This window comes from Oncorhynchus tshawytscha, linkage group LG01, assembly GCF_018296145.1.
Source record: "Oncorhynchus tshawytscha isolate Ot180627B linkage group LG01, Otsh_v2.0, whole genome shotgun sequence".
Classification (NCBI taxonomy): Eukaryota; Metazoa; Chordata; class Actinopteri; order Salmoniformes; family Salmonidae; genus Oncorhynchus; species Oncorhynchus tshawytscha.
The window spans coordinates 41545465-41555168 of NC_056429.1; the positions used below are offsets into that span (position 1 = coordinate 41545465).

Below are 9704 nucleotides of genomic sequence, written 5' to 3' on the forward strand. Positions count from 1 at the left end.
CCGACACCAACACACACACACACAGGGCCTGGCCTCTTCCCTGCTGCAGGGAGCTGATCTGTCAATGTATTTCCTCCTGCTGACAGGCAAAGCACTGAGGACTGACACGCAGGGCCCCGCTGACTTGAGCTTCCTGACAGCAGAACACACACACACATACCGTAGACGGTCACACACACACACACACACACACACACACAAACACACACACGTTTGTTTTACCAAACAATTGATTCCCATTCAAACCTCACCTTCACCCTGAACCTAACTCCTAACACTTAGCCCTAACGGTGAATGTGCTTAAAGATGGCGGCTCCCATGTACTTACCACAAATGCCTAGTTTTCTAAGTTCGCCATATTCTACATTGCTCTCCATTAGCACAGAATACATTATCCAATGTATAGCTCCAAGGTGGAGTCAGTAAAAAAAAAAGAATGAAAAAGTAGATTGTGCTGATTTACTGGCACATTGAACCAGAGCATTGTCGTTTAACTCTGTGGGTAGTGCTAAAACGATGACATCATATCTGAATTCCTCCATCTTGATGTACCTTTACCATTCTAACCCTAACTGTAACCCTAAAATAGCCTTTTTTCCTTGTAGGGCCCTTCAAAATGTCACCACGAATTTTCCTTGTTTTACTGTTCTTAGGACTTCTGTCCCCACAAGGATAGTCAAACCAAAAACACCATAACATAAACTGGACCTAAGAGACAGTGCACACAGGAGAAACCCACAGCTGTATCCTACTATTGACACAGATGCCCCTTTCGAACTATTTAAGATTTCAGCCCTTCTACCAGGAAATAGGAACTGAAAAAGGATGCAACTTCTATAGAAGCACCCCTGTCTATCATCCCTGTCTGCGGTCCTCTTTGAGGCAATGCTCCAGCTGGTCCTATGGACCTAGCTGTCTCCGGTCAACTGACCAATAGATTAGTTGGAAGAGATAGTTGCTGAATTGTGGTCACAATGTGTTGACACAGTGCCTTCAGAAAGTATTCACACCCCTTGACTTTTTTCCACATTTTGTTATCTTACAGCTTGAATTTGAAATGGATTACATCGAGATTTTGTGTCACTGGCCTACACACAATAGCCCATAATGTCAAAGTGGAATTATGTTTTTAGAAATGTTTACAAATGAATAAAAAATGAATAGTTGAAATGTCTTGAGTCAGTAAGTATTCAACCTGTCTGTTATGGCAAGCCTAAATACGTTCAGGAGTACAAATGTGCTTAAGAAGTCACATAACATGTTGCATGGACTCACTTTGTGTGCCATTAATAGTGTTTAACATGATTTTGGAATGACTTCCTCATCTTTGTACCCCACACGTACAATTATCTGTAAGGCTCCTCAGTTAAGCAGTGAATTTCAAACACAAGCTGTGTTCGAATACCCATATTAACATAATGTATACTACATACAGAATGAGAATATACAACATACTATATACTATTAGTTCATTTTAGTAGTGTTAACAACCGGTATCCTTTCAGTTGAGTGTACTAGCGCTATGTCTGTCTACCAGAAGTTGATGCTGTTGCTATGCAACCTCTTGCTAGCATGACAAATTACTAGCTAGACATTTTACAACTTTGGGTATATTTTGTAAATTCAATCTGGAGTGCCAGAGTGCGCTCTGGGCGTTCGTAAATTCAGAGCGTTGTCAGCTTGTCCATTCGTAAATTCAGAGTGTTTCCCTCTCGGAGCATTCAGAGCTCACACTGGACGCTCTGGCCGAGGAGTAGGACCTCACAACCGCGGTCAAGCACCCAAGCTAACTGGCTAATGTTGGCTAGCGAGAGAACACCTCAGACTGACCATTTTACCCACCCTAGTATAGCTGGTTAGGCTGTTTTCATGTTATCAAGAGTGTTGGTGACTGTAACTGAGCTGTTGGCAACCATTTAATTATGCTTTTTACTGACACCGGACATATTCAACAGGTGTTGAGCGTGCATAAATTCAGCAGTTATTCTGCACTCTGGCGCACTCAGACGAAAGTGCTCTGAAACCGGAGTAGATAGCCAAAGTGAATTTACGAACGCACCCGAATGTTAGCATATAGTTAATATACTGGTAAGTTCAATGTATTAGTAGCCAACAAATTGTCAGCCAGCATGACATGTAACGTAACTTATTTGAAAAGTCATTACTTTATTACATTGCTCAACATTTTCTTAACATTTGTCATAATTAGTAAGCAATGAATTTGTATCCACTCTCGTCGGACTTCGGCTGTATGTTTTCCACCATTTTCTTCAAATCTGAAAAAGTTATGAAGCCACGCCCATATTCGGAAGAATTGCATTATGGGCCTAACTGTCCACTGCTTGTATTTAGGCGAATGTAGTACGCCATCCGGGAACTTCTGGCATACTAACTATATCCATACTAGGACCAACAAGCATACTACATACTCAATTTACTTCACAAATAGTAGGGTTATTGCGGTTAGTATGAGTATTCGAACACAGGTACAGATTCAACCACAAAGACCAGGGAGGTTTTCCAAATCTTCGCAAAGAAGGGCAGCTATTGGTAGATCAAAAAAAAAAAAAAGACATTGAATATCCCTTTGAGCATGGTGAAATTATTAATTACACAATAGATGGTGTATCAGTACAAAGATACAGACCTAACTCTTCCTAACTCAGTTCCTGCTCAGGGATTTCACCATGAAGCCAATGGTGACATTAAAATAGTCACAGAGTTTAACGGCTGTGATAGGACAAAACTGAGGATGGCTCAACAACACTGTAGATACTCCACAATACTAACCTAAATGACAGAGTGAAAAGAAGGAAGCCTGTACAGAATAAAAATAGTTTAAAAAAACATGCATCATGTTTGCAACAAGGCACTAAAGTAATGAAACAAGTGAAACAAATGTGGCTAACCATTTAACTTTAAGGGCCTGAATACAAAGTTTTATGTTTGGGGCAAATCCAATACAACACATTACTAAGTAACGCTTTCAATGTTTTCAAGTGTATTGGTGGCTGCATCATGTTATCGGTATGCTTGTAATCATTAAGGACTGGGGAGTTTTTCAGGATAAAAAAGAAACAGAATGGAGCTAAGCACAGGCAAAATTCAAGAGGTAAACCTTCCACCAGACACCGGAGTTGCTTAACAAGTAGTCAGTGAATATTCCTGAGTGGCCAAGTTAACATTTGATTTAAATCTACTTAAAAATCTATCGCAAGACCTGAAAATTGTTGTCTAGCAATGATCAACAACTCATTTGACAGAACTAGAAACATTTTGAAAATAATAATGTGTGGAAAGCTCTTAGATACTTACAGAGAAAGACAGCTGTAATCTGTGCCACAGGTGCTTCTACAAAGTATTGACTCAGGGGTGTGAATACTTATGTTAATTAGATATTTCTGTATTTCATTTTCAATACATTTGCACACACTTCTAAAAACATATTTTCACTTCGTCATTATGGTGTATTGTGTGTAGATGGGTGAGAAAAAAATTATTTGACCCATTTTGAATTCATGCTGTAACACAACAAAATGTGAATAAGTCAAGGGGTATGAATACTTTCTGAAGGCACTGTATGTGTCATATAACTGACTTTCTCTGCAGACTCTGAATAAAGGATGACATGGTCAAAGATTTCCATTTCATCTTAGATGTTTGGTGAGAGAGTTTAGAGTTGCCATAATGGCTTATAGTGTTAGAGAGGTATGTATTGAGTGTGTGAAAAATATCAACTAAGTTTACAATGTGTGTCAAGAGGCCAACCTCTCTTTCACCCCCATCTGGGTGCCGGACTGGCTCAATCCACACAACACACACTTCCTGTAGCATGAGGACCTGTCAGATAGAGCCTCTCCTCATTACTAACCCCCAGACCACAATGCTGTGTTGACACACAACACACTGACACTCTCGGACATAGAAGTTAATGGATAGTGATGGGGTAGGTTAGACATACCTGTCTGGATGTAAATGTCATGGATCTCAATCTCTGCGTCTGGCTCTGGACCATATTATGCTGGGCGGATGTTCTGGGGACCAGGGATGGGGCTGTCCCTCATCTGTCAAAGAAAGGTATGACATTGGAGCACCTGTTTTATCTTAAACAACAAAATCCAATAACAATAGTAAACTGTCCACCAGTATGTACAATATCTGAAATAGTGTCACTGTCAGAGCTACCCAAATCAAGGCAATAATGTTGATCCTCTCACAGCTGTCCCTTGTTCTCTGCTGAGGATTTAAGCCAATTTGTCTGTTAAGCACTGATATGACATGTTCACAAACAAGTGCATCAGTACACTAAAGGAAATATAGAACTTTCAAAATAAAGAAAGTGTCACAGTAAACCACAGAAAAACGCATCATACTGTGACACTTTCTGTATTTTTGAAAGGTCTACATTTTGAAAACTTGATCGCTGACATGCAAAACGTTTTGGTACTTTATCAACAGTGGACTAATGAAACAAATACCAAATGATTGTTTTTTGAGTAGTATTTTCCTTTAACGACCTGGGGAATTCTATGTTAACGTGTTATACTAAGTGTTATACATTATACGCATCCTTTTTATGACACAGTATATTTCATGAAACCCATCCTATCGGTATGTACTACACTCCATAACAGATGTTCTGCTGTTGGCGGATGATGCAAATCCAAAGTGTTTTACCAGGACACAGTATGACTTCACCTGTTTCTGGGAGATGCCAGACAACAAGTCTTATGACTTCTTCTATAGTAACGATGAGTATGTTCAGTGTATTCTGGTCATTCACAAAACAACAATAATTTCAGTAAGAAATGAAAAACACTAACAGTAGAAGTGGACCTGACACTACACTCCATTCTGCCAGTCACCGATGCCAGTCATATTCTCTCTGTCTGTTCAGTCGGGAGGAGAAGAGGTGTAATCTGATTCTCCAGAGGACAGAGGAGGGGAAAGTCCTCCATGTCTGCTCCTTCCCTCCCTCTGATGTCTTCCTGTTCACCTTCACACATATCAGAGTGATGGAGGGCAGCTCCAACTACACACTATACGCACGCACGGTCAGCGTCGAGGACCAGGGTGAGAGAGAGAGAGAGAGAGAGAGAGAGAGAGAGAGAGAGAGAGAGAGAGAGAGAGAGAGAGAGAGAGAGAGAGAGAGAGAGAGAGAGAGAGAGAGAGAGAGAGAGAGAGAGAGAGAGAGAGAGAGAGAGAGAGAGAGAGAGAGAATGCAAATTTTAGTCGTTTGAAATCTAAAGTTCTTACTTTCCAGTAATGGCGTATCCTTTCTGCTTCATTCTTTCTTCTCTCCGATTTCTCCTCCGCCTCTCCTCAGTTCTCCTGGACCCCCCTGTGAATGTATCCCTTCACCCGACAGGGCAGACTGGGCAGTTCCAGGTGGAGTGGCACACACCCAGAGAGTGGGAGAACAACATGCAGTATGGGATACGTTACTCCTCCCAGAGCCTGAGGGAGAGAACTGAACTGGTAGGCCCACTGAAACTCAAGAACATCACCAATTGAACCCGTGAAACACGAAATCAACACCAATTCAACCAGTCAGATTAGCTGCAAGGGGAAAAAGACAGATGAACGGTTGGTAAAAAAAATCTAGCATGACTGGGACATTCACTATTAGTTTGTCTACTCAACTTGATGGCTGGCTATTGGGCATCCATTTGTGTCAGAAAGTCATCATCACCCAAACCCCATGCTGGTGTAGAACTCCTATGATATCTGTACCCTCCCTGTCCCCAGATAAAGCCAGTGAGGTCCCAAATCCACAGCCTGGTCTCTCTGGCGCCAGGGGAGCTGGTCAGGGTCCAGCTGAGGGTCAAACCCAACGGCTACAGCGAGAAAGAGACCAGTGGTCATTGGAGCGACTGGTCGGTCCCCAAAACTGCCATGGTTCCTCAGAGTGCAGGTCTGTGGTAGTATTGCTGTAAATGTGGTGTCGAGAAACTAAATATGGTCACTTTACATTACTGAGTTAGGTGATGGAGTTTTACTATAATTTATCCCCAGCTGATATCTCATTGTTGTGCCACACTTCTGACCTGCAAAACATCACCTGCCAATGGAATGGGCAGGCCTACAGAGATGATACCTACACCATATACTACAAGCTGGGACACAGGTATTTACAAATTCATTTCTCCAAAGAGCTTAATGCAAAGCCCTCCTCAAAGTAATCTAAATGTAGTTTTACAGCCAAAACATGATCATTGGCTATTTAACCTCTCTTGTTGTGTATTCTCTGCAGTGAAAGTGAGGGCTGGAGAGAGTGTATGCAGAATGAGAACATCTCCTACTATTGCAGTTTCCATGGAGCAGAGTCCACTGAGATACGGGTCAAACTCAGTGCTGGTCCTACTACTCCCAGGCGGACCTTCTACACTGAGCCTTTCAGACTCAACAACAGCAGTGAGTCACACTGATAAAATACCAACTTGCAGCTGTGAAATCCTCCCTTCATTAAAAAAGGAGGCTACCGTCTACCGGTATTCTACGTTTCCATTGAGTAAAAAAATGGAAAGTGGTCGAGTCTAGCATGCCTCTTGCTGCATTGCTGACAATGAAGTAAGATATTGATAGTCATCTGTAACAGACAGTGCAGTCTGTATTGCTGGACATGCACTAATCATCTCTGCAAAACTCCTGTTATGTCTCTCTCTCCTCTCCCTATGTTGCGGTCAGTTCAAACAGCCCCCCCTGGGAGGCTGAGGGGACAATGGGAGAAGGGCAGGCTGTGTCTGAAATGGGACACACCCTTATTGGCCCTGTCTGTCCACCTGATGTACCAGCACCGCTACCAGCCTCGAGAGGAGACTGTCTGGAAGGTAAAGCATTATCTAAATGATCTTCTTCTGTTTACTTCATTCTGTTGTGTGGTAGAACCCTGCCTCTGTCCTTATGGCATGTAAACAGAGAACGACATGTTTTGTCACAAGTTTGTATTTTGCAGTACAGTACACATACCAATCACCCACCAATAACTGGGTGCAATTGTGTGTTGTCCTCTCTCCCCAGCTGGTGATCCTGCCGGGCCCAGAGACCAGTACCTGTCTGGACATTCAGACTGGAGTTCAGTACTATATCCAGGTCAGAGCCAGACCCAACGGGTCAGTCTACGCTGGCTACTGGAGCGACTGGTCACCCCGACTCACTGTGGACACGCCTTCAGACATAGGCACAGTAAAACAATCACTTATTATGCTTAACTTCTGGAGATATCCTCCTTTTCAAACTCTTCTAGAATTATTTCATGTAACTCAACAGGTGCCCTCATCTCCTGCATCCCTCTCATGATGCTCGTTGTATCAGTCGTCTTTATCTCCATGTTCTCCGGGTATCTCAGGTAAAATGCATTTTTACATTTTTTTTTGTTTCATAATAAAAAATCTGTTTTTACCATGAATGTATTCTTACCACCCTATTCATGAACATGTGTGCTGAAACATGTTATCTTCTTCCACCAGTAAGCTCAAACAGTATCTGTGGCCACCAGTCCCAAACCTTGACAAAGTACTCCACGGCTTCCTGACAGATATCAACGGACAGACTTGGGTAAAAACGTAATTCATATTACAGCACACCGTGGATTAACGGACCTAGATCAATTGAAAGGGTCAAGTTTTAACAATGAAATGTGTTCAATATGCAACACATTTAGTTTATTGTTGTGCGCACGCATTGGAAACCATTGGATCTGAGTATGTCTGTACGCTCCTGTGTGACCTCCATAGGACCCTCCCTTCAACATCAAGCAGTGTTCAGAGGAGACCCCAGCTTGTGTCGTGGAGATCATGTCTGAGAGGGAGGCTCCAGGCAGAGGGATGCTTCCTTTACTACTCTCCCCAGAGCAAGGCACTTCAGGCGGGGAGGAGGAGAGCCTGCCTACCCTGGTCCTGGAGGTCAGTCCGGACTATGTGACCCTGACCACGGATGACATCATCCCCTGTCTCGGAGGGAACGAGTACGTGTACGATGGGGAGGTGGGGGCGGAGTCTCAGAGCCTGTGGGTGGGGGGAGAGGAGGTGCTCCAGGTGAGGTGTCACTGCTCCATTACTAGGTCCTCCAGCTTCCCATCATCCTCCAGTACCACGGACATCCTCAACCACTCCTACCTACTGCTGGCCGAGCACCCCATTAAGAGACTGGACTATCCAGGGCAGCAGGGCGCCCCCCAGGGCAGCAGGGTCTATGTCAACCTGGAGGACACAAGCTCAGCAAACACAAATGCCTGATTGGCACTCTGGCACAGCACAACACAACAAGGGCACACAAATTCATGAAAAAGACATGGGGAAAAATAGATGAAACCAAGTACAAAATACAAGGGGGAGGCTTCAAATATCAAATGTGCTATTCTCAAAACAAGGATGTATTTAGGATATTCAACTTTGCACAATGCTGGATGAAATATCTTTACGTGTCTAGGAAAAATGTAAGACACAGCTCAAGTGTGCTTGTGGATATAAAAGGGGCTTCAGAATGGACAGTTACAAAACATCAACACAATATCCATTACATCACTAATAAAACAGGTCATTGAATATGCCATTCATTTGTAGCATGTACAGTACATTGTAAAAAGGTGTGACTATTATTATAGATTTAGTTTGGGATTTGTGGGATAACATGCCGGGTGTACCCAAATCTGGATGAACCGAGAGGGACTTTGATATTTTCCTTGGACATACTATAAATATATATCTATTTTTCTTGTCTTATGCCTGGCTGTACAGTATGGGGTAGCAGGGTAGCCTAGTGGTTAGAGTGTTGGACTAGTAACCGAAAGGTTGCAAGTTCGAATCCCCGAGCTGACAAGGTACAAATCTGTCGTTCTGCCCCTGAACAGGCAGTTAACCCACTGTTCCTAGGCCGTCATTGAAAATAAGAATTTGTTCTTAACTGACTTGCCTAGTTAAATAAAGGTAAAATAAATAAAAAAATGTCTATCGTTATCTTTTCACCCTACAAACGATGCTTTCTTCATTCTAGCCATGTCTGGAAAGCCATACCTGTGCGAGTAACGTGTTCAAGTAATGTACATGAAGAATGGAAAAGTAAACCTGCAAGTATTGTTAAATATCTTTATGACATTTGTATATTCAAACAAAAAAGAATACAGAAAATCATAAAACAAACAAGAGCAACATTAAAATGTTTGAAGAAGGATAAATGAGGAAAGTTAAATGGCTAACTCTGATGAGGAACTCTAGTTCTCCCATCAACACAATGAGTTAACGCCAGATCTAAATATCCTTCCAATAGTTTGTATGAAGGGTAATTTTTAGCAAACACACACACTACCAAGTATGTCATGATCTCTTGTGTGCTTGGATTAGAACAGAATTCCATAATAAAATACGATGCCATTTCCCTTTCAAATGCTTCCAAAAACGAATGGTGCTGACAACAATGACAACATTGAAAAGCATTCGTAAAATAAATATTAAACACAGAGGATCCTTGTCCTAAAAAAAACAACCTCTGCCTCTCAGAAGACAGCATCAAACCAAACTGTGAGCCTCTAAAAGAGCCACCATATCACCTTGTATATATGGTCAGATTAATTGACAAAGTAAGGGGTGTCTGTGGGATTCATGTTCCCAGTCCTGAATGGTACAGTAGTATTGGCTGTGGTCAAGGGCAGGCATGGGACTATGTGGTCCAACAGTTGACATGGAGAGTTTCAGTGTGAGAGAGTA

General features: G+C 42.4%; 1 protein-coding gene across 2 annotated transcripts; it reads left to right on the forward strand.

The window, feature by feature from the left end:
- Window positions 1-3815: 3815 nt before the first annotated feature.
- LOC112260485 (thrombopoietin receptor) lies at window positions 3816-8844 on the forward strand. 2 transcript variants are annotated; one of them, XM_042321553.1, is made up of 12 exons: window positions 3816-4077; window positions 4635-4755; window positions 4898-5073; window positions 5327-5478; window positions 5749-5914; window positions 6016-6127; window positions 6311-6414; window positions 6688-6830; window positions 7021-7180; window positions 7270-7348; window positions 7470-7557; window positions 7737-8844. In XM_042321553.1, the coding sequence occupies exons 1-12, from the start codon at window positions 3981-3983 to the stop codon at window positions 8235-8237; spliced, it is 1899 nt and encodes a 632-aa protein (XP_042177487.1). In that variant the 5' UTR covers window positions 3816-3980; the 3' UTR covers window positions 8238-8844. The 2 variants fall into 2 exon arrangements, with proteins under 2 accessions (XP_042177487.1, XP_042177484.1); XM_042321550.1 differs by having other exon boundaries at window positions 3820-4077; window positions 6254-6414; window positions 7737-8843.
- The last annotated feature ends 860 nt before the right edge of the window (window positions 8845-9704 follow it).

What these genes read in the sequence shown, in the direction of transcription:
- LOC112260485 (XM_042321550.1), top strand. Translation starts at nt 3,981, where the DNA reads ATGGATCTCAATCTCTGCGTCTGGCTCTGGACCATATTATGCTGGGCG. An exon ending in TGAGGGAGAGAACTGAACTG is followed by an intron (nt 5,479 to 5,748) that starts GTAGGCCCACTG and finishes CCCTGTCCCCAG; the next exon opens with ATAAAGCCAGTGAGGTCCCA. An exon ending in ATGTTCTCCGGGTATCTCAG is followed by an intron (nt 7,349 to 7,469) that starts GTAAAATGCATT and finishes TTCTTCCACCAG; the next exon opens with TAAGCTCAAACAGTATCTGT.